The sequence below is a fragment of the Chamaea fasciata genome, unplaced genomic scaffold, assembly GCF_029207755.1.
Source record: "Chamaea fasciata isolate MVZ Bird 193981 ecotype frontalis unplaced genomic scaffold, bChaFas1.0.hap1 SCAF_1, whole genome shotgun sequence".
NCBI lineage: Eukaryota > Metazoa > Chordata > Aves > Passeriformes > Sylviidae > Chamaea > Chamaea fasciata.
This window is the reverse complement of record NW_027094086.1, coordinates 93,452,978-93,476,678: the sequence shown is the minus strand read 5'-3', so window position 1 is coordinate 93,476,678 and position 23,701 is coordinate 93,452,978. Positions and strand designations below refer to the sequence as shown.

General features: G+C 40.4%; 1 protein-coding gene across 2 annotated transcripts in view; it reads left to right on the top strand.

Moving 5' to 3' along the window:
* KIAA0319 (KIAA0319 ortholog) overlaps window positions 1-23,701 on the top strand; it is a 46,188-nt gene that overhangs the window by 5,771 nt on the left and 16,716 nt on the right. The window contains exons 2-13 of one of the 2 annotated variants that reach the window (XM_066189473.1): window positions 3,243-4,009; window positions 11,227-11,410; window positions 12,778-12,783; window positions 13,536-13,634; window positions 14,316-14,413; window positions 14,795-14,882; window positions 15,409-15,501; window positions 16,125-16,257; window positions 17,999-18,227; window positions 20,667-20,790; window positions 22,167-22,299; window positions 23,223-23,371. In XM_066189473.1, coding sequence (XP_066045570.1) covers window positions 3,243-4,009; window positions 11,227-11,410; window positions 12,778-12,783; window positions 13,536-13,634; window positions 14,316-14,413; window positions 14,795-14,882; window positions 15,409-15,501; window positions 16,125-16,257; window positions 17,999-18,227; window positions 20,667-20,790; window positions 22,167-22,299; window positions 23,223-23,371 — 2,103 coding nt within the window. The remainder of the gene's footprint in view (window positions 1-3,242; window positions 4,010-11,226; window positions 11,411-12,777; window positions 12,784-13,535; window positions 13,635-14,315; window positions 14,414-14,794; window positions 14,883-15,408; window positions 15,502-16,124; window positions 16,258-17,998; window positions 18,228-20,666; window positions 20,791-22,166; window positions 22,300-23,222; window positions 23,372-23,701) is intronic. The other variant, XM_066189483.1, reaches the window with a different exon arrangement.

The following is a 23,701-nucleotide window of genomic DNA, read 5'->3' as shown; positions in this document are numbered from 1 at the left end:
GGGGGTATAAGCTGGGGTCTCTTTTTACAGTAACCAACTTGCCTGACTAGGTCTCTGGATATGTCAGTGTTGTCCTACTGTAAATGTAACAGGGTGCAGCTAAGAGGAAGGGAAGCACTTAGCTTGCAGAAGTTTTTGGCTATTGACTCATGTTCAGAGGGTTTTCAGAGCTTTTAATAAAGGGAATCAGTCTTCCTGTTGTAACTTGAATGATTACTTCTGAAATAAAGAGAATTTTATAAGGCTGGGTTTTGCCATTACTGGTCATAGTAGAACATTGGTTTAATTCCTGAGATCAGTTAACTAAATTAAAATAGCTGTGCTATGGCCTCACACAGTGGGTAATACTGTAGCAGATGCAAATGTTAGTAAGTGACCTTTCATGTGGCGCATCTTCAGGAAATTTTCTGTAAATAAGAGACCTTGCTTTCTCCATTTAAGTCCACTGCAGAGTGAAGATTAGATGAGAGAGAATATGAAATTAAAGGTCAGATCAAGTTCACTCTAAGTAGATCTTACATATTTTTCATATGAAGACAACTAGTGGACACACGAAGTGTGAGGCTGAAATAGCTTTATGAATTCATCCTTTCTTGCACACCTACTGTGTACAACTCAGGTGTAGCACTAGATAAAGCAAGAGATGAAACTTCCATTTCTTTGATATTTTTTTTCCTGTTCCTTGTTGGGATGAAATCAAGGCTTTCTGACATTTGCAAAAGCAGGTAGCCAAGGTTTGTGGCTAGGTTGTGTGCTTGAGAGATCTAGGTTCAAAGTCATGTATCATCTTAGGAGTGTGCTGGACTTAATTCTCTCTATGGCTAAAGAAGCACCATGAATTTTGTGGGATGTTGACTCTGCAGTGTGGTAACTGATGTGTCAAACTGAAAGTGGCAGAGTAAGATTTGAAGCTGATTGAGGACTTGAAGTCTGGCCTCAGGTAAGAGCTGTGGAGTGTTCCAGTTGTGTAGTCTGTCTCTAAAACAAGAACTGTTGGTCATTGTGTTCTGAACAAATAAATAGTGAAACCTTCAGTTTTATTTTTTTTTAACACACTCTTCACTTTCTATTTCAGGAATAAGTTAAAGAAGGGGGGTGATCAAAACAGCAATCAAGGGAGCTTTTTGGCCCAATTAACAGTGCTTTTCCTAAAGTATTCATTGTGATGATTTGTTACTGACCTAATATTACACTTTTGCACAGAGACATGTTTCTGTTTTCCCTTCTTAAAGGCCTGTTACTCATCTCTCTACTGATTGATAGGATTAACTAAATGCATATGAGTTGCAAAAAGACAGAATGGTTGTATGGGATGCCTGACTCCTGTATTTCATTTTAACCCAGAGTTTTTCTGGCTCCCCTGTTCTGAGTTGTGCTGACAACTTAAAGGAAAAACTTGTGATGACAATTCTGAGTCTCTGCCAAGGCCTTTTTGGAGGCAAAGGGGAATACAGAAGAAATGTTTTTATGCAGTGTTACAGAAAAAAAGTGCAGAAATCTTGAGCATCTTCTGGGTACAGATGAGGATACTTCATGTCTGGGCTGTGTAAGAACAGGATAGGTTGTTTTAAGTGCATGTTTCCCTGGATAGATTTTTTTCACTGAAAGTGTAAAGTGGAACAGTTGACAGCATCCTAGCTCTGTGTGAAGGAGTAGCTGCAGTCAGAAAAATGGTACTTGAAGCTCTTTTTCATTTTTGTCAGCTTCCTATTCAGCTATACCTATTTGCAAGTCGTCAGTCTTCTTTAAAATTTGCCTTCATTTCATGTTTTTCTTTACCCCACACAGCCAGCTCTGCAAAACCATCCTACCATCTTACCCACTCTATCTCTCTGTCCCTCAGTATGTGGTGCAATTTTGTTTTTTTGTTTGATTTGGAGTTTTTTGCATTGAACTAAGCTACTTTGCAAGCTTTACATTCTTCCTGGGTTTTGGGGGTTAGGTTTGTTCCTTCTTTCTCTAAAGAATTTTTTCCCCATAAGTTACCAAGGAGACTAAGTGTTGCCAGACCAAGACACTGGGCAGTTTGATTCCCCACATATATTCAGACCATGTATTGTAAAGGAGTGTGCTGCAGTTCAGCCCAGATGAGGTTGTGAAACTGTAGTGGGGTGCTGGACACATTGCATGTATTGGAGAATTTGCATCTCATATTCAGACCTAATCCCTACTGCCAGCCTATTCTTACTCCTTGATTTCATTTTTCCTGACCTAACTATTGTGAGTAATGAGGTACAAAGTAGGCAAAGTCAGCTTTGTCTTCCATTCCTTTCTTAGCTCCACAGTGGGGGCATATTTGTTTCCATTCATTGAGTTAGCAAGTCCAGTTAAAAACCAAAGAGAATAATTTTTGGTGTTACTCAACTTTCTTGAAACATAATCAGATTTTAGGGAAAGAAATTCTGAAGAGCAGTTATAACCAGGGGAAAAACACCTAGAAAAGATGTTAAAAACTGACTGGAATATATAGTATGTTGATTCCTGCATTTTTTGACCATTTCACACTCAGTCTGTAATGTGCCATGAAAATAATTCTGATGTCACATTAAAAGATAGCAACTTTACTGCAAATGAAGGAAAGAGCTCCATACTGAAGCAAGCTCTTGGGTTTTCACATGAACTTGTGGGTAAAGCAGCAAAAGTTTAAGAAATTGATCCAGGTTTTATATTAAGACCAGTAAGTATGTTGGAGTGAGGAACTATTAATGATATTCAGATGTGATAGCAAATCTTTCTCCTATTTAGAGTTTTGCTCCCTTCTCCCTCAAGTGAAACAATGGCATGCTACGGCATCTTATTTGAGTTTGGTTTTAAAACATGTTCTTAAAGATCCCAGTAGGAACATGCTGTGAGAGTAATGGAGGTACTTTTTTCTTCTTCTTTCTTCTTTTTATTTTTTTTTCTTTTTTTTTTTTTTTTTTTTTTTTTGTATGCTCTGCTCTGTTCTTGCTTTAAAGTATTGGCAATTTGCTTTCATCTCTATGTATTTGAATTTGTAGCACAGGAGTAAAAGGTACTTCTGCAATATATGTCAATGTCCTACACTGAAAAGTCCTCCAAAAGTACAAATATTGCTGCAAAGGGACATGCTTAAAAAAGGTAGTGATGATGTTAGTGAAAGGAAATGAGCTTTTTAAAACAGGGTACCACCTGTCTCTATCTTGTAAGCCATTTATGGTCACAGTAAACTATATTATGGCTTGGCTGTAGTGCTGTGCCTTATGTTGGTGGTGTTGTTGCAGGTTCCAGTTGTGAGCAGTGCAGAGAAGGAGCCACATACTCAGGTGCAGTAATATCTCCCAACTTAGAAACCACTAAAATCATGCGAGTTCCTCACGCTTTGTCAGTGTCTGACTGCATCGCAGCGTGTTGTGACCTCTCTGGTTGTGACTTGTCCTGGATGTTTGAACGGCGCTGTTACATCGTGAACTGCCAACACAAGGACAATTGTGAACCTAAAAAAATTGAAACTGTGAAGTCCTACCTTATCTTTGTGCTGAGGCCTTCTCAGAGGCCAGCCTCACTGCTAGGGTTTGGGCAAGTAATCCCAAGCATGGTCCACTCTGTGGGACTCCAGAATGAGCCATCAGAGGAAGTGAGTAGCCTGAAGAAGCTGTCTCTGCTTGGAAAAGATCCCAGCCTTGAGGAGATACCTGAATACATTGATGATTATAAAGAGTTTGAGCAGGACCCCTTTGAGGTGGGCATCAAACAGGAGCAGAAGGACAGTATGGATTATGCTGACTGGGGCCTGATGGTGGCAGGTGAAAATGGCTTCAACTCTTCCACGGGTGATGATGGAGGTAACCAGGAAGATTTTGCTGAAAAGAAAGGGGAGGCTGGGAAGGTGGAAAGCTTTCTGAATAAAAACAGCTCTGAAATTACTTCCATCAATGAACACTCCACAGAGAGGTCACCCCTTCCAGAGATTACACCACTCCCTGCGACGACAGTTGAAAGGGAAGCAGCTGTTCCACTTGCACAACCTGAGGATGCTTTGCAAAAAGAGGTATGTTTGCCCCTCAGGAAGCAGCCAAAGTATGGTGAGGCTACTTGGAAATTATTTTAGTTTTCAAATCTTTGAAAGTCTTAGGTTATTGCTTTGTAATATTACAACTCTCAAATGACTTACAGTTGTGTTACGGTGTAGAAGAGGCTGAAGGGGATGGGATTGTTTTAAGAGGTGAATCACTAAAGGACTTTTTTTTTTTTTATCAGAAGATAAGGAGTAAAGTTGCTTTTAGGGCACTGTGAGATTTACTTGAAAGTGTACAAATGAGTGAACCTGGACCTGATATAATAGTGTTACTTACACTGGTCTTTACTTCTGGCCCCTGGTGACCCATTGGAAGAAGTTAGAGCAGTACCAGTAGACCCTCTGGTATCCAAAGGCCAAGATGGGGGAACATAAGCTCCTCCATCAATAAAATAAGGCTTGCTTCATGGATTTCATGCCACTAATGCACAGTGGCATTACAGATGTAAGTGTTGAGTTACTTCTTATAATGCTTTTAAAACATGAGAGGGGCATAGAACTTAAGGAGGGATGATAGCACTTTTGGACCATGATGTGCAGCAGGATAAAGTGGGTAAGGTGCTTCTGTTCTCGTAATCCTTGAGTCTGATAATTAGAAAAATAAATTATTACTTAAAGTCAGTATAAGTTAGTATAAGTCAGTATAAGTAAGATTCACCTGTTCTCTATTTATGCCAGCTAGTTTGATCAGTTGAGACTAAAGGGACCTTGGTTTCTTAAGAACAGGGTAGGTTCAGTTGGAAAGTTTAAACAGGCTGTAAATTCAGCATTCACTGGGTTTGACTCCCCTTGCCAGAGGAAAGAGGAAATTGATCAATGTTAGCTGACTTGCTCTAAGTTTCCCAAGATTTTGCAACCAGGAAGTATCTCTTGCTGTAAAAATGGTAATTTATTGCTGTACTGTAGGAAAGAAAAATGCAAGCAAATAAGAAAGTCACGTGAAATGTGTGACAACTGCAGTTCTGGGAGGGGATGACTTATGTGTGGAGAGCAGCAAGTCATAAGAAACAGATAAAGACTTCAGGTAACTGGAAGGAGCCTTGTGTTAACAGCCCTGGTCCTCATGGTGGATTTAAGACACCCCAATACCTACCGGGAGGGCAACAGAGCAGGGCAAAAGCTTTGCAGAAGGTTTCTGAAGGTTGTTGATAACTTCAAGAAGTTGCTTTGAGTTGTTTCCAGGGGTTGAAATGGACAGAGACTCCACTGGACCTCACCCTTGCAGGAAACAAAGGATTAGTTAGGGATGCAGGCATGAGGTAGAAGCTCCTATGAGGGGCAAGAATAAGTAAGGAAGCAGGGTCACAACCATGGCCTGCAGCAGAGCAGTCTTTGGCCTGTTGTGGGATCTGTTTGGAAGAATTGCAAGGGAGATTGCCCTGGTGTTAAGTGGGGGCCATGACAGCAGGTTGCTTTTCGAGGACCATCTCCTGTAGAGTCAAGGTAGCTTATGACTTTTATGACTAAGTTGGTCTGGAGTGTATTGACACAAGTGAGAAGAGATTAGAACTTGTCTTAATGTGTGTGGAAGAACACTTGACAACAGAATGAGTGCTGTGGCAAGTTGAAAATTAGATACTGCTTCTGCAAGCAGAGTTGATGATGGGAGACTTGTTTTAAAAAGTTCCTACCATGCACACCTCAGAATGAGTATAGTTAATGTGGGGGTTTAGGTGAGAGGCATAGATATTGGTTGTTTTTTTCTTAGTATGCAAAAAGTATGTATATATGTACATATGAAGAATATGATACCAAAGTAGACTGTCCCTGCTAATAAAATTTGGAGTGACATTCTCTCATGCACTAGTGCTGCAGTTAGTTCTAATACAGGGCAATAGCTGAACTATTCTTACAGAATTAAAATTAAGGACACCCACTGCTATACAAAACTCATCACCCATATTTCCTTCCATCTGCTAGGGGAAACTTGCAAGCATCTTTTAGTTACTGCCTGTGTAGTGTGCTGGAAATTAAGCCACACCAAGAACCTTCAGTAGCTCCATGCTCTACCATACTTATTCACTTTAGGTGTGCAGTAAGGTTTGAAACTGGTTTCCATTGCATTTTGCTGTCTAATGGAAGACCCATTAGCGTGGTGCTAATCCTTAGCCATTTGTCAGGATCCCTGCTAACTGAACTGTTTATGCCATGTGCCTTAGAGTAGTCATAAAACTTTGAGTTCACCTAAGCTATGTATGAGCAAGTTTGTTCCCTGTCTCTAAGGGATCATGTGAATACCATTTTATGAAAGTTGAGATTTCATATCCTGAAGCAGTGATAAATATATATGGCCAAGCCTACTTTGTAGATCTCTACTTTGATTTTCCTACCCCATCCAGAATATAAATATATTTTGCTTTCTCTTTGTACACTGTGTAGATGGGAGTTTCTTGTAAAGTGAAATTGAGAGAAACCTCTTTCTCACCAGGACACAGAGGAGTCATTCTTGTGTGATCTTTATATATGCTAACATTATGCTAGCACAGCCACTGAAATTCCAATAGAAAGGTTGAGGAATGAGCTTGCTGCTTCCAGTGCAGAAGGGATGAAACTCCAAACCTGGGTTGGTCTTTAGCCACAGCTGATAATGGTGCTGGAGAACTGATAAGACAAGTGTAGTTGGAAGGTGGGATGGAGTGCTCTGTGAGCAGAGCTGTAGAAAGCATGTTAATGGGATAACATCAAAAGCTGTTCATGACATGTATTGAGAAATGGCTCTAACGGCTCTCTATTAGTGTAGAAACCTGGGGAAGTGGAAGGCTTTCAGAAACTGCCAAAGCTTAGGCAACCTTTGTTTCCAAGGTGGGAATTCTTTGAATTTGGACATGTGTGGAGAAATGGAGATGATGAGCAGTTTTAGCAAATAGTTTTCTGTGGCCTTCCCTAGAATCAAATTCAGTGCAGACACATCTCCCCTCTCTTACCTAGTCTTCACTCCCCTTCCTTTCACAGCAGATTATGCTCAGTCACTTTGGTGAGGAAGCAGGTGGCACAGGAGGTTGGGGTCAATGCATGGCAGTCTCCTTTTTGGCACTTGTCACTTCTTTCTCTTTTTTCCCATTGTTCCTTCCTTTTTGTTTCATCCCACTGCTAGGGGAAACTTGCAAGCATCTTTTGCAAGATTGCAAAAGTGTGGGCTTCTCTGTGGGCCTCATTTCCCTGGGAGGTGGCATGGAGTGCATGTTTCCTTGAGGGTGTCTCCAGCCCTGCACACAATAATGTTTGCTTCCAGATGTTTCCTCTCATGTCTCCTGTTGTGCATGCCCCCACATCCTCCTGTGTCCCCTGCCCACAGTGGCTATTGCCCTTTTTTAACTAGGTTTCAGAGGTTACGGTGTTGGCGTGTGGTGGCTTGATTCCATCCACTGCCAAATTGACTGGGACCACCAGGGTGGCCCCTGCAGCCAGTCCTCTGCCACCTAAGCCCTGCCAGGTATGCCTAACACAAATTTTCAGCTTGGCTTCAAGTTTTTCTGGTTTGGGAAATTTACTTGTGACCCTAGTGAAATAGAAACTGCCTGTGATATATTCTGGTGATAGGATTTCCGTCTTATGTGTCTCTTTCTCCAGCAAGCAGACATTTTCATCAAATCTCATATAGATTGTTTAGCACATATTTGTGTTTGCTTCTGAAAAAGGTTGATTTTTGAAAAGCTAATTTTGTTATGAAGGAAATCTTAAATTTTTATACTGGATTAAAAATGCCAAGAGGTCTCCAAATAGCTTTTTCATTGGTATATAATCCAAACAACCTCTCAAACTGTGGTGTTTTTGTAGAGGTTATGAAAATACGAAGGTCTTAAAATCATGCTTGCTTCTAGGTTTAATGAATTGCCCTGTTTATTGCACATTATACAATGTTTTCCTATCATCCTCTTAATTCTGTCATGGCAATTCTATATCTGTGTTCCTGGATCTGTGCTGACGCATTCCCTTCTGCAGTTTTCAGACAAAGCTGTTTTGACAAGCCAGACAGAGCAAGGTGGCAAAAATGTGTTTTCCTGATTTCCTCCCTTCACAGTAGTCAGCAGGATGTGGTGTCCTCAGGTGCTGTATTCTTTGAACAAGGACCTGCACAGAGATTTTAAACTGAGAAACCAACCAAACACAGACCTCTGGAGTTGATGCCCTTGGAGCATCCTTGTCATAGATGCAGTCAGATGCAGGGAGTTTATGTATGTGATTTGGGGGAGAGAATATGGGGTTTGTCGTTTAAGTGAGTCACCTGACTGTTGGGTTTAAATCAGAGTTCAGAGAGATCTTTTGGACTGTCAGTCTCTGGCAGCTCAATAACATGAGTACATTCAGAAATCTGTACAGAGTATATGCTGTCCAGCTGCCCAGAACAGAAGTCTGCAGTGCTGCTCATCCTCGAAGTGAGATATCTGCAAAGAATTAATTTTCTTTTTAAAATTTCCAGTTAACTGCTGATCTGCTAAGCCAAGTAAGGTTTTTCAGGTCTTAGTCAGAGTCCAGCTGCTGTTATGTTGATGCTGCAGTGTTCCAAACATTTACTCAAAGCCAAGGCCTGACTTAATTCTTGTGCTTATTGTATTTGCAGGCATAATGGTGCAGTCAAAATGCATAAATCTCTACCTAAGAAACCTTAAGATGGCTGACAAACTCTATGTGATGGTGAGCCTTTTTATATCTGATTGGCTTGCCTTCAGAATTTGTACTTAAGACTTAGAACACAGTTGAATATCATAGATGTTTATCTCTTGTTTTGGCTTTGTTTCAGCTTTGAGGGCTGCAGAAGCTGAACAGTTCTGTTTGGTCAAAAATACATTTACTTGATCCATAGGGCATGTATAAAACCCCTGAAAGATATTTTGATATTTAGATTTACCTTTCTTTCTATTTTGAAGTATGTACTTCATGTTGTATGATTGTTCTCATTTTTTATTGGAATTCTCAAGAGATTCGTACTCAGGTCAAACCCAGAGAACTGGAGGATCTGGGCCCTCACCATTGGTGTGTTTGTATTGAGCAATAGTGGCTGTAAAAAAGGGTAAAAACTAACGATCCACAAAGCCTCTACCAACAGAACTGCCTGTCAGTCTCACTCCCAGAAAGAATTCTTTTCTTTCCTTTAATGTTCACTTCCCAAGCTGGAATTTAGGTTTATCTTGCCCTCCGCATTGGTTCCAGCAAATCTCTCAGTAATAGCTTCAGTCTGAGAACCTCATTTCTGATATTGTCCCTGCCCCAGTTGTCTGCTCTCTGCTAACATTTTTAGTTTGTCTTTTTGGCTGTGATGCCACTTCAGATGTGACAGTGCCACAGGGCACCATTTTTGATTGCAGTGTCTTGCCTAGGCTTCCTGGCTGAAGTGATGTTTGGTGCCACTGCAGAAGAGGCACCCTGGAAAGGTACATTTGAGGTGACTTTATCTCCATCTGTCTTACGAAGCCATGATGGCTGCTTTTCAGCTGCTGGATTGGCAAAGGGTGAGAGGTGAGAAGGTTTGCCCAAGTGTGGGAAGAAAATCCTTTATAAAGATGAGGGGTGGAGTTAGTATGTAAAAGAGACCTATCTGGAGAAAAGACTTTTTGTCAAGATACAAAGCAGGATGGGTTTGAAGCTCTCCCTGTACATGATGCTGTCAAGGGTGAGATTCCTGAAGGCACTACTTTAGGGGAGCTGCAGTTCCTGATCCTGAAATCAGTGTCAAGCTACTCAGAGAGTACTGTCTGCATGTGGAGCAGAGCTGGAGGTGTGACCACAAAGGTACTTCTATTGTCTGTGTTATGGACTCACCCAAAAGTACAGCTCTTGGTGTTTTCCTTGTCGTCTTCAGGGGTGAGCAGCCACAATCCCTGACACCGCACAGGGATCTTTTCTCTGTGTCCATTGTTGAAGGTTGAGATGGAGTTGCAGATGATTTCTGTGTTCTCTGTTTTCTTGCAGGCTAGGAAGGAACATTTCCTGGCATTGCTTTCACATTTCCAGATGCACAGAGTGCTTTTTCTCTGTCCAGAAGGCAGGGCTGCTCTTATTTCCTAGGGAGAAAAACTGCAAAGGGAAAGCAGAGCACCTGAAATGCAGAGTAGGTACTGTTCAGCCTTGAGAAGAGAGGGTTCAGGGGATTTTACAGATGTGTGTAAATAACTCTGATGGGTGTGAAGAAGATGGAGCCAGGCTCTTCTCAGTGCTGTTCAGTGGCAGGACAAGATACAATGGACACAAAATGAAATACAGGGAGCTTTATTTAAACACTAAACTCCATATTTTTTCCTGTGAGGATGGCCAAACACTGGAGGTTTTCCAGAGACGTGGATTCTCCGTCTTTGGAGATACTCATAACCTGATTGAACTTGAGCAGTCTGCTGTAGCTGACTGTGCTTTGGGGGAGGGGGCTGAATTGGTCTATCTCCAGAGCTCCCTTTCCACCTCAGCCTGTTTGTGATATAAGTGTACACATTATGAAGTTTGCCAACCTTCATAATCCTATTCTTCAGTTAATAGACAATGTATTTGCTGTACCTTCACATGCCAAACACAGTAGACATAACTGGAAAAATGCTTTTCCCATATCATTAGATCAGAAATAAGTTTTAAGAATATTAAGGAAAAACTGCTGGCCCACTGAGGGTAATGTGTTGTTGAAAGGCAAGATTAACGCAGTGCTGAGTTATTCATGCCACACTTGCCATGTCCTTTGCTGCAGTTCTGATTTTCTAACGAGGTGAGGCAGTGCTGCTTGATGCCTGACATAGAAACACGTAGGGAGTTTTATTACTGTTGAGGAGATAAAAAGACATGAGCAACTTGTGTACTGAGCAGATGTAGTAAGAAGCAAGGACTGTGTTATATTTGTGTATGGCACAAAGACAATAATACCACACAGACTTTCTTAGGTTGGCTTTTAAAGGTTTGTAACTACATTTAGACCTGTCATACTGATTTGTTTAATATTTTGATAACTGGTAGCCTTAGTTGTATTCCAGGTTACCTCATGACTGTTCTACATCTGAAACTTGGAAAATTATTAGTATTTGTTACAATGTCTGATTGGAAAAAACCCAGTCCTTGGTTGATGGGTATTCTGCACATGAATAAAATCTCCTAGTGGCATAAATCTCTAGGGTCATCCTACATGCTATTAGAAAAACAGCATACCTCTAAATCTAGAAATGTGAAAAATGTCTCGCAGCAATTCTTTCCCTATAATTTTTTTTTTTTTTCAGGCTGCTTCACCTTCCTCTTCTTCAGATAAATCAGATTTCTCCCCAGGCGTGTCAGGGAATACACAGACTCGCACAGTGGCCCCAGAGAATGCCACTGAAGGTGGGATCATGCCACTTCCCACTAATACTGCACCATCTGACCCCATGCAGCAGTTCACATCACCTGCTACTGCTGCTAAAGCAGGTAATGTTTTAACATAGCTGGCAATCTGAGAGGTTGGACAGAGGGTGGGCATGGCTTTTCTGTTGTCAGGTTTCTAACCTGTTGTTGGAGTAAGAGCTCATTCTTTATCCAAATGTTACATAATCCCACTTTAAACCTGTAGACCTACAGTAACACTTCCAACCCCAGACCCTGAAGTCACTTAATTCTGAGGCAAAACTCTGACCAAGTCCACCATTAGTGGGAAATGACAACTCAAGGAAATACAGCAAAGTAAAAAGGAGGGATTAAGACCTGTTTTAAATTTTTTTTTCCACTTGGTAAGCAATACCTGAGGCTTTTTGGGGTTTCAGAATAGTCTCTTCTAGCCATATTGTTATTTTTGATGTGACTCTTCAGAACAGTGTTCCTTTTCAGAAACTCTGCAGTAGAAGCCTATCCATAGTTGCCAGATATTATGCAGCAACATAGGTGGGACCTCAGGAAGCTCAGCCCTTAACAGTGGAGAACATGACCTCCAAATCCTGGGAAAACAAAATTTTACTCTAATTTCAAAACTGTGGGGAAGCTTATCACACGGCTGCAGAACAAATGGTTTTACTTTGAAAGGGACTTTTAACCACCATGTCATCTGTAGCTGTGTTAAATTCTGTGTGTATGTTTGTGTATCTTCTTTCTCCTGCTGACTTTCCTGCCTCCCTGAGCACACTGGCAAAGAGTTAGAAGGGCTGCAAGAAGCACAGATGTGTGTTTTTCTGCTCTCCTGATGTACTGAGGGATGTGGAGAGCTAAGCCCTTTGCTTCCTGGTAGAGAAGGTCTGGTTTGGGACATTCTTGATACCTCTACCAAAATGCAACCTGCCAGCCAGGATAGCAATAGAAGGTAACAGGAAGAGATATGAGCTACAAGAGATTCCTCTCCAAGACAATGGACCATCATTACCACTGAACTGTTGACTTGGCAGCTCTTCCTCCTCCTCCTGTGAAGAGGGCCCAAAAATGAGTTTAGAAGAAGAAGCTGAAGGGAAGGAAGGTTGTGATGAATCTCGTTGTAGGTACTGCTTTATACAAGGATTGCCTAGAGTTTGTGTGTTCTCAGCCAGACTGTCTAGAAAGTCTCAATGACAGACCCTCCTTTTCTCTTTTGGCCATCACCCTATTCTAGCCATTTTATTATCATCTCATATGAAGGTCCAAGTGCAAACCTTCATTCCACAGGTGTCTAGGGCAACTTCCATGATCAGTTGTGAAACCTTGGGTGAATTCAAGTAGCAGTGACAGAAAGTGTGCTGTCAGTATCTTCACTTCATCCATTTTTGGACCCATCAGCTGCCATTGCTGAGTAGCTTCTTTGGCATCTCTTCTGAGTTTTTAAGTTGGACATTTAGACACTAGTGAATGCTGCCTTTGGAGAACTTTTGTTCTGTGGTTTCCCAGTATTAAAAGTAAGATATTTAGAACATTTAAAATACAGGACGAAGCGAACTTTCCCTAAGTTGTGCTTTGGTACGTTTCTGCTGGGAGCTGTTTTTGTGTACTTTGACACTTTTTGAAAGAGAAGTTTTCACAGGCAAAGACTGGATAGCAAGTGGATTGAATGGGCAGTTCAGATAAGAAATAACCATTTGCCCTGCTACGCAAGTGGATTTTTTAAGAGGAACACAAGATGGACATTGGAACCTGCCTTACAAGTGCCACACAAACATAGAAATGTGGTGAAAGAAAGTGTGATATAAAAGTTCTACTATGCTTTTTTGTCTTCTGTAACTGTATTTTTTAATTCCTGCACTTCCAGTTACTGAGGAAAATCCACAACTCTTTATGCAGAGCATTTTTACCTCTGATATAAATGAATAATGAGAATCCTTTTCTCTGAAACAGAAGTAGGGAAAATGACACTTCATACCTGGAGAAGAAAAAAAACTTTGGTTTGGTAAAAGGTGAGGGAATCACAGTCATGTTTAAATAGATCATTATTTTATAATGCATTAAGGAGTTTGGGGGTTTTTATAATTATTGCTGCCTGTTCTCTGTAGAGTACTTGTCAAATCGTACTTAATCCATTGCAAATAATATTTGAAGTGACTAAATTTATATCAGTCCCATCTGTTACAAACATTGTGTACTCATCCTGTCTTATATGCAGTTAAAGAACTTACTGTGTCTGCTGGAGATAACATACAAGTGATGTTACCCAAAAATGAGGTTGAACTGAATGCCTTTGCTGTCCCACCACCATCTACAGGTGAGTTGAATGCTTTGGTACACAAGGAGATGCACACACTATCAACTTGTAAATGCAGACAAGTTATGAGTTATATGAACATCCACCACTTGGGATAAAACAATTTTTCTCATTTCTAATACTGCCTCTTTTACTGCCTCTTTTGTGGGTGTAACTGCAGAGAGGATTTCCTCTGTTGGATTTTAAAAGGGAATTTTTTTAAATGGCTTTTACTTTCAGAACCTGAACTCATTAGGCAGATAGTTCAATAGAAAGCCTGTAATTTCTACAAAAAGATGCTGTGGCCTAGTTTTCAGCATCTTCTTGTAAAGCTCAGAGGAGGTGGGAAAGTGGGTTTTGAATGCAACGTTTGCCCTAAAGCTGCCAGCTTCTAAATTGCAGGACCAAATAAAAGGTGTTTCATAAGTTGCTATGTAAAATATATTGGTTTCACATGAAGCTGGTTTTTGTTAAGAGGTTGATTATTTGTGAAGTCCATTACATCATTGCTGCTTTACCAAGTTGCAACACACTGGGCGTGTAACGTGGTCATACGGCTTCATTTTACAGGCTTATGCAGTAGCAGTCATGATTTCTTACCTGTAGCATTTTATCTGATGAGTGGTGAACTTGATTTCTTTGTTTTCTGGGCTTATCTTGAACACAAAACTGATTGTTCTTACACTGTTTTATTGCTCTTAGAAACAGCCTACACCTATGAGTGGAGCTTAATCAGTCACCCTGCTGACTATAGTGGGGAAATGGAGCACAGGCACAGCCAGACTTTGAAGCTCTCTCATGTAAGTGAGCTGTAAGCTCAGGCTCATCATGTCTGTGTGGTCCTTTCACAGAATTGTATGTAACCTCTGGGGAAGAGCACCTTGATTCAAGGAGTTCAAATGGCTTTAAGGCATCCTGAGTCTCTTCACTTGTTTATGTCTCCAAATTTATAATGATATCTTAGAGTGCTCTAATAATTTTCTAAGAGTAAAAAATTCCTCAGTGTTTGCATACTACCCACTCCCAGGCAGTGACTAGTTGCCTTCTATGTATGTGTTTATCAAAGTAGTTTGAGGATTCAGACATCCAGATTTATTCTTTTGTGGTATGATTGTCAGATTTAAGCATATTTCTTTTGTATAACTGAACATGTAACCCTGTTTGTTCTGTGTTTGTCTCAGTTATCAGTGGGACTTTATGCCTTCAAAGTGACAGTTTCTGGTGAAAATGCCTTTGGCGAAGGTTTTGTAAATGTCACGGTCAAACCAGGTAAATCAGTTGACTGATATAATTAATTTCTCTGACACAAGTACAGCATACTTATCAAACAGTCTCTCAGTTATTGTTTGTCAAGGACATCTGATGTCCAGTCATGCTGATGTGTTTCATATCTTCATGGTTTTAAGGAAGTATAGCTAAGGGTCTTGCTCACTGTGTTTAAGTGCTCTCTAGTGTTTCCCCCTCCTCAGGCAAAACCTGAGCTATCATCATGCCGCCTTTCCTGGTGCTGTTCCCCAGCTAGGGACAGCAATCGTGCTGATCCACCTCTATCTGCAGGTTACAGTGCACAGCTCTGATCTGAATTACACCATCTGGAGCAATGCTGTGTCAGCACACTGCTCATCAGTAACCTCTTCTTTGCCTTGTCCAAAACGGACAGCAGATGCTGCAAAGCTGTGTGTCCTAGATTTAATCACTGGGGACTATTGATCTGTAGACTTAACATTAGTTTTGCCTGAGCTTTCACTAATATTTTTCTTCCCCTTTTTTTCTTCCCCCTCTATCTTTCTCACAGCAGTCAGAATTAACCAGCCACCTGTTGCTGTTGCTTCACCCAAAGTGCAAGAAGTTTCCTTGCCTACAACTTCTACCTTCATCGATGGCAGTCGTATGTACTGGATCACCCTGTGCTTATATCCTATATTTTTAATATACAGTTACAACATTATTGTTTGTCAATTACAAGTGCAATTTCTTCTTCCCACTCTTCTCAGAAGTTCCCTGAATAATGATTCATTTTGGGAATATGTGTCTAGTTATAAATTATTTTAATAAATTAAAAAAAATTATAAAACACAACCTTTGCACTTGGAGATTGAGATGCAGTGCATCAGAGACTGCTTCATCTAGAGGGCAGCTACTCTTACAGCTTTTTGCTGTCCTGCCCACAGAGCCTCTGTGCCAGTAAAACAGGGGCCATAGTGGAGAGCTGTCAGAAAGGGTGTGATGAGGCGTTGTAATTACACTCATAATTAGTGTGTGCAGACAAGTCAGAATGTGCAGAGTGCAAGACTGATAAATTTTTTTTTTTAATTCATGTGTGTGAAGAATTTTTTAGATAACTCATACCAAAGGTAACCTGGTGTGACTCTGTGGTTCATGAAGCTTATTCAATTATACTTGTAGAGACAACTGTAGAAAACTAGTTAGGGATGAGCGTATGAATGACTTAAGTGTTCATTCTAGCAATTGCTACAAGAAACTGATGCGGTTTTTTTTTAATGAATGTAGAAAGCACAGATGATGTGAAGATAGTGAGTTATCACTGGGAGGAAATTAAGGGTCCCCTGCGAGAGCAGAAGGCATCTGCTGACACACCTGTCTTGCACTTGTCTAACCTTGTTCCCGGAAACTACACCTTCAGGTACCTGCATGATGATTTTCTTGGGGTCTTATTTGTGATACCGGCTAAATGTTTGGTTTTTTCTGTGCTCTTGTGTATCTCCTCAAACAAAAAACTTAATTTTTCTTCTGCATACTGTTGCTCTTCATTTTCCACAGTGGAGAAACATATGGAACGGTTTTATTAAAAAGTGCTTGCAGTGATCCTTTATAACACAAAATTACAGAAAAGAAGGTATCATAAATTAAATATGTCCTCACTTCCAGCAATAACAACTGTGACAGACTATATTTTTTTTCCAGCTTAGAAGTTGGCTAGTGCCCTGAATGAAACTATGAGTCAGGCTGTGAAAGTTGTCCTCTGAAGGGTGGTGGCAGACAGAATATTGGCAGACTGATCCTCGCAAGACATTGTTATGCACTGGTTTTACTAAGAGTCATTCTGTTCTTTATAAAAGCATTTGCCTTGCTACTGGTTTCCTCCATTTATGCATTGCTGAAGCTGGGGGTAGCCCAGACAGTGGAAGCAATGTTTGTGGTTCAAGGTGCTTTAGTAAAAATCAGTCCTTTTTCTGTTTAATTAAAGCCCAGTCTATACAGAGGCAGACTTCCCAGTGGCCCAGCTTGGGTTTTCTGGCTGCCAGTGGGTTGCCTATCAATCAATATATTATGTACCAATGTAGCATCAGCAGATTGTTGAAACCAGCATACATATACATTAACTGTGGTGCTTCACATAAGTTCTACCAAAGGTTTACAGCTTCTACTGTAATTCTGTATTTTTTACTGGAATTGGTCCACATCGAGCAGTAGCAGAAATTAGTGTTAATTTTTTTTTTTCATGTTAAAAATGGCAGTCTTGCTTGCAAGCAATCCTTCTAAGTGTGTTCCAAACCCTAGGGAATTAAGAAGTCAGTTACATCTCTGCACCTTTGGGAGAGGCTAACTTAACTGAAGAGTAGAGAGCAGTGTGTTGAAGATTACAAGAAATTAGCGGCCAAAAAAATCCAGTGCCCTTGATACGCATGGATGTGCACCCATTGCAAAATGTACATGTTCCCTAATGTCTGAGGTAATAAGCACTAGTTTTGTTCCTGCTCAGGTTTCCTTCCATGTGGTCAGCTGTATGCTGTTTTCATAACAGAGGTAGATTACAGATTAGTTGGTCACCATACTGCAGAGGTCAGCTTTCATCCCTTTCCAGTGCCTGCAAGTAGTCTCATTTTAAGATTATTTTATGCTTCTGAGAGGCAGTAATATCTGGGGTTTTTTAAAACCCTGTACATTTTTAGTTTTGTAGCTTGATATTAAGTTCCATTAAAATTACTAATGGTGTGCAACAAAGAAATAAGAAGTGAGGATCTGCTGCTGTTCTATAAGCAGAGCTTCTGAACATCCAGAGTAGTTTTAGATGTTTCACTATACTGTTTCACTATAGGTGATGAATAAAATCCCTGATTTTTACTGAGTAAATTTCTAAAAAAATTTGTGGTGAATGGTGAAGTTGCCATTGACAGCAGGTAAAGGGTTTAATCTGGGATCCAGAATAACTAGGCTTTTTTTTTAATTATTTCTTAAAGGAAAGGAAAGAATTTCTTTCCTGTCTTAGTTGAGGGATTTATGTGTCTGAAGCAGAAGTTCATATCATATAATCAGTGATTTTTGTTTTGGTGGTGCTTGAAAAAGTGCCAGAAGAAGATTAATATTTCAGTTTAGAAGTTGGCAGAAGTTCTTCTTAACAGGTACTGTTTTTCCTGTTGTAGACTCACAGTGATTGATTCAGATGGCGCAGCCAACTCCACCATTGCATCTCTGACTGTCAACAAGCCCGTGGATTACCCACCTATTGCTAATGCAGGACCAAATCAGGCAGTCACTTTGCCCCAGAACTTCATCACACTGAATGGAAACCAGAGCAGTGATGACCATGAAATTGTCAGCTATGAATGGTCTCTCAGTCCCAGAAGCAAAGGCAAGGTTGTAGCAATGCAGGTATGTGTATTTCTCCTTGCATAGGATTGAAATGCTCTTTTATTTTTGCCTCTAATATGAGCAAACACATACCTAAGTAACTGATCAGAAACACTGGAATATCTAGAGTGATGTTATTTCTTTTTTTTTTAAATCTCATGTGTATTCAGCTCTTATTTTAGATACTGCTTTTAATTTCTTTTCATATTTTTTTTAAATTCTTTGGGGCCAAACAAACTTGCTTGTTCCCTGGTGGTTTGGATAGACTTCAAGTTCACATTGTCTGTCCTTGAACCCCAGAGTCTGTTTCACAGGTTCCCGTCTTCTGAGGCTCTGGGCAGGCTGAAAACTGGTTATAGGAGAACGTGGGGATAGTCGGAGTTTTCTTGAAACACTTTCTCCTGGAGAGAGTGGAACCCAAATAGAAATTTAATTTTCTGAGTGGAAGAAGACAGGATCTTTTGGCAGTGTTTATGCATCCATGCTCTGTGGTGGATTTTTATGCTCACTAAAACATGGCTTTTCAGTGAGGCCTTACAGAATTTATTCTCTATAATTTTTATTACTGTTTCTGTTGTTGTTTTGTTGGAGTTTGTTTTGTTTTTTGTTTGTTTTTTTTTTTAATCTGAGAAATTAGAAATATTTTCATTTGACTTGCATTCAGTAGGTTGGAGATTCTTACAGCTCTGTAGGCGGTTGAGATAATTAATGTAATGAATCCAGCTGAAACTCAGCAGTCATTTTTTTAATGAGACTTGATTTCTGCCATGTTGTTGACAAATGCTTTAGACCTTCAGAACTGAAAAGAGATCACTGTAGATCTATTTAGGAAAGAAGTAATAATATTAATGCAAGACTACACCATAGAGGAAAGTAAAAATTAGGGAAGGACTTATAGCATAATGACTTTTTCTGATCTTTCGCCAAGACAAAAACTTTGCAAAAGCACACAAGCAAACTGAACTTGTAGTTTTTGAGAGCTGTTCAATATTAAAGCAACCTTTCTGAAGGAAGGGAGTGACTGCTTGAGATATCCAATGGATTCACTGGGTATTTAATGTGAAAATGCAAGGGCATGTTACAGTTTCTTTTCAACAGACTAGTAATCTTTTTCATGTGCCTGAAGCTGAGCATCATAGAATCACAGAATAGTTTGGGTTGGAAGGGATATTGAAGATCATCTTGTTCCAACACCTTGCCGTGGGCAGGGATGTCACTCACTAGACCAGATTGTTCAGGGCCCCATCCAATTTGGCCTTTAACAGTTCCAGTGATGGAGTATCCACCGCTTCTCTGGGCAACCTGTGCTGGTGCTTCACCACCTTCTGAGTAAATATTTTTTTCTAATACCTAATGTAAGCCTGCCCCCTTTCACTTTGAAACTATTCCCTCTTGTCTTGTCACTATCTGCCAATATAAAAAGTCCTTCTGCCTCCCTTTATAAGCCCCCTTTAGGTACTGGAAGACTGCAGTGAGGTCTTCCAAGAGCCTTCTCTTCTCCAGGCTGAACAAGCCCAACTTTCTCAGCCTTTTTTTTGGAGAGATGCTCCAGCCTTCTGACCCATCTTCCTGGCCCTTCTCTGGACCACTCCAGAGGATGCTGGTCTGTGGTGTATTATATGATATTCACTAGTTAGGAAGCAACGTAACAAGTACCTCTGCTGGTTAGTTAATCGTATATCAAGTCTCTTTGTTCTCATTGTCATCTTTATCCCCCCAGAAAGAAAGAGCGAAACCTCTATAGGTCCTTTGCTAATAAAATGAATATTTGTGGCATCTCTCATATGAGGAATACCAAACCATAATACATAATTTGCATTATGATTTGGTATTCCTCATATGAGAGATGCCACAAATGTTCATTTTATTAGCAAAAGGACCTATAGCTGGGGCCAGTCATTTAATGAGCTTCTATGGATATCAGCAAATGCTGCTGGAAGAGTAAACTCAGGACAGAATTGTCTTGTTTAATATGTTTTGTTCTTTTTTTCCATAAACCTATTTTTCTGGGTTTGAGTCAAGCTTGGTTTTGCATTTAACAGTTTTTATAAGTACTGAAAGATGTCATGATGTTTGTTTTTAAAATATCCCTAAGGAAATGGAATAAGCTATAGGAATTTTCATTGGTGTTTAATTTTCTAATTGAGAATGGTAGTGTTCCATGTGTTTCACAATTACTATTGTGGAAAAATAATGCAGTGGTTATACCAACAGCAGAAATTAGGATTTATTGCCTATAGATATTTCTCTGGCTTGGTAGGAACATTTGCAGTAGTGAACATGTTACCTCTGTCTGTGCACCAAATTTTAAGCCTCCTCTTTATCTGCAAGGTGCATAAACTCCTTGCTCAAACACTGTATATAAGCATTTCTTTTTCCTTACATTTGCTCTGCAAAACCTTCATTACCCACCACCTTTTCTGTTTTGTCTTGTGCTCTGTCCTTACGGATACTGTGAAGGGTGTGCGGACGCCGTACCTGCAGCTCTCTGCAATGCAGGAAGGAGATTACACGTTCCAGCTGACTGTGACAGACTCTGCGCGGCAGCGCTCCACAGCCGAGGTCACACTGATCGTGCAGCCTGGTAAGGCACTGCAGGCATGGCTGGGTCCCTCAGGGCTGGCCCAGCCTGGTGCCTTGGCACCGTTCTCCAACACCTCCTCACTCCACATTACACCACTGATGTGGCAGCCCTAGTGCCTGGTACCCCTTGATCGAGGACTTCTCCGTCTCCATTTTCTGTCAAAGCAGGTAGTTAAGTGTAGAATCAATCAAGCAAAATCCAGGTGGTGATCCTGAGGGTTCACACCAGCCTGGTTATGGAAGGCAACAGAGGTCTGAATGTGCTTCTAAAACCCAAATTGTAGCTCTTGAGTTTAATGTCCTACAAAATCTGTTTTGAAAGCTGCTCAGAGTATCACTCAGTGCTTCGCTCAGTTTTCTTATTGTTTTGCAGTGTTCCTGCAGGAGTCCTTGTGTGATTTGAATTCAGTTGAATTTCATTGTGTTTTCTAGGAAAGTGTCGACCAAAGACTTTTCAAAATCTGCATCTTTCACATGCTTGTTTATGTTTGGGAGCCAAATGATGAATAAGCCCAAATGATCTGGGCCTCATGTGATTTTTTTAATGCCTTTTTTTTCCACAGTATGTTTGCCTTTTACATCCACAGTGGCCTTTTCTGCCCATGTGCAGATCTCACATTCCGCAATGGGGAAATGTTTTATTTTCCTGTTGCCGCTTAATATACATCTTTTGTGGATGATCCCTTCTGGGGCAACTTTACAGCAGTCATTCACTACAGAAATCAAGAACATGAATTGGAAGTGTGGTGTGTGGTGGTGCCTTTTAGATCCTCTGTAATGTGGAGTTAGAAAGATGCTATTGCTGAAGTTAGGCCCAAGGGTAAATAAATACCCAGGAAAATGGTAACATTTCCAGTTTTACCATGTCACAAAAGTAGAGGCTGAAAACAGAGTAACAGGTTATATTTCTGCACTAAATTCTCAAAGGCTCTGAATTGGCATTAACTTAGTGGCCTTGAGCAGCAAACAGAATGGGTTAGTATCTTCTCTGTGGGCAAAGAGTCATATTTGCGTGGGAGGTTTTGAAAGGGATGGCCTGGTGGAACCAAGAGAATACCCCACCCCGCATGTTTTGGGACATTTCATATAATGCATTGAGAATGTAGGAAGATTTTTGGGAGTGTGACTGTGCCTTCAGATAGGACTATGAAAAAGGGAAGTACTTGATGTGGGATTTGGGATCCCAGTTGCTGTAGGATTTAGCTTGCTGCAGAGCTGACCTCTCCCACCTGCTGGCTTGCGCATGTTGGACTTGTGGTTTGTACCTTTTGAGCCAATGTATCAAAATTTTATTAAAACACCCTGTGTAATATCTGGTTGGCAAGCCTTGGCAGTGGCTACCTAGAAAATGTCATACACTAAATACTAATTTTGCAGAAAATAACAGTCCTCCGGTAGCAGTGACTGGCCCTGACAAGGAATTGACCTTCCCAGTAGAAAGTACTACATTGGATGGAAGCAAAAGCCAAGATGACCAAGGCATTGTCTTCTATCACTGGGAAAATATCAGGTATCCAAAGATTTTACTAATCCTCAGTGAAATAGAGAAAAAAGTGAAAGTGATTAGGTCTAGAGCTTCTTATCCAATCATGTTGAATGATGAATCGTGAATGATGTTTAAGAATTGCTTTCAGGTCAATCCCACTTAGGTAGTAGTAGCGTAAGAAATAGCAATTTTAAGTTGAACTTGAAAAGCTCAGGCTGTCTCTGCCTATGTTTTGCAATGTTTGATTTTGAGGCCTACTTTTATAAAATTAAGAGATAATGACAGGAACTTCTGTGTCTCCCATTAAAAAGCAAGTAGAAGGCTTGGGTTGCATCCTGTAATATACAAAGTTTTTTGATTTGTGCTTAGAACTAGGGTTTCTCAGTCACTTGTTTATTGAACAGTTAAGTGTTGGTCACTTTGCCCTGAACTTGCAGTAATTGGTGACTAAATCACTCTTGAATGATGATTGAAAATATTTTACAAAAGCTTATAATTGTATGTTTATGTGCAAACCTCACTGATCCTTAATAGAAGGGCAAGGTATTTTAGCTCATGCAGCTGTCGTATCTGGTACAGGAAGAGATCTGCTGGCAACCTGTACAGGTTATGACTGGCTCTTAGAGCAATATAATTTGCATGAAATAGCTATTAGTTATAGTTCTATTTTCATGCTCTCATGAAATAGAACCGTGGTGAGGTTGATCTTTGGGAGGGTATTTTCTACCCTTCTCATAGGTGGGGATGTGTGCTTGGATGCTTTGAATGTCTTGAAAAAAGGCATTAATGAATTCTCTAAACTAAACTCATGTCTCAAACAGTTCTTTAGACGTCAGTGCTCATAGCAGTAGTAGACCTACAACACATAAAATCAAAAGGCCTGAGCAATGCTGCTGAACTCACAGTTTGGCTGGGTGTGATTATTTTTGTGGGATGTTTTGTTTCAGTGGGCCTAGCTCTGTACAGATGGAAAACGATGACAAGGCAATAGCAACTGTGAGTGGTCTCCAGGTCGGTACCTATCACTTCAGGCTGACTGTGAAAGACAAGCAGGGCTTGAGCAGTGCATCTGTGCTCTCCATTACTGTGAAGGAAGGTAAGCCTGGCTGCTGCTTCTTAGGGCATGGTGGGCAGCTGGACAGTTCATTCAGTCGCTGGCAGAATGTGAAGGAAATCAGAACAGACAGGTGTAACATATTTGTTGTTATATTTCAAATATGTTAAAGAAAACCACTCTTTTGTAGTAAAGTAGTATTGTGAGTGACTGGCAGAATTAATTTCATTTGATGCAAGCTGTTTTAGTGTTCAATATATGCAAAATTAGTTGTAGTTAGCATGCTCCAAAATAATATTTTTGACAATTGTATGTCTGCATCATTAAGTAGATATGTTTTTATTTTATCTTTGAAATTAAGCTTTGAGCAGA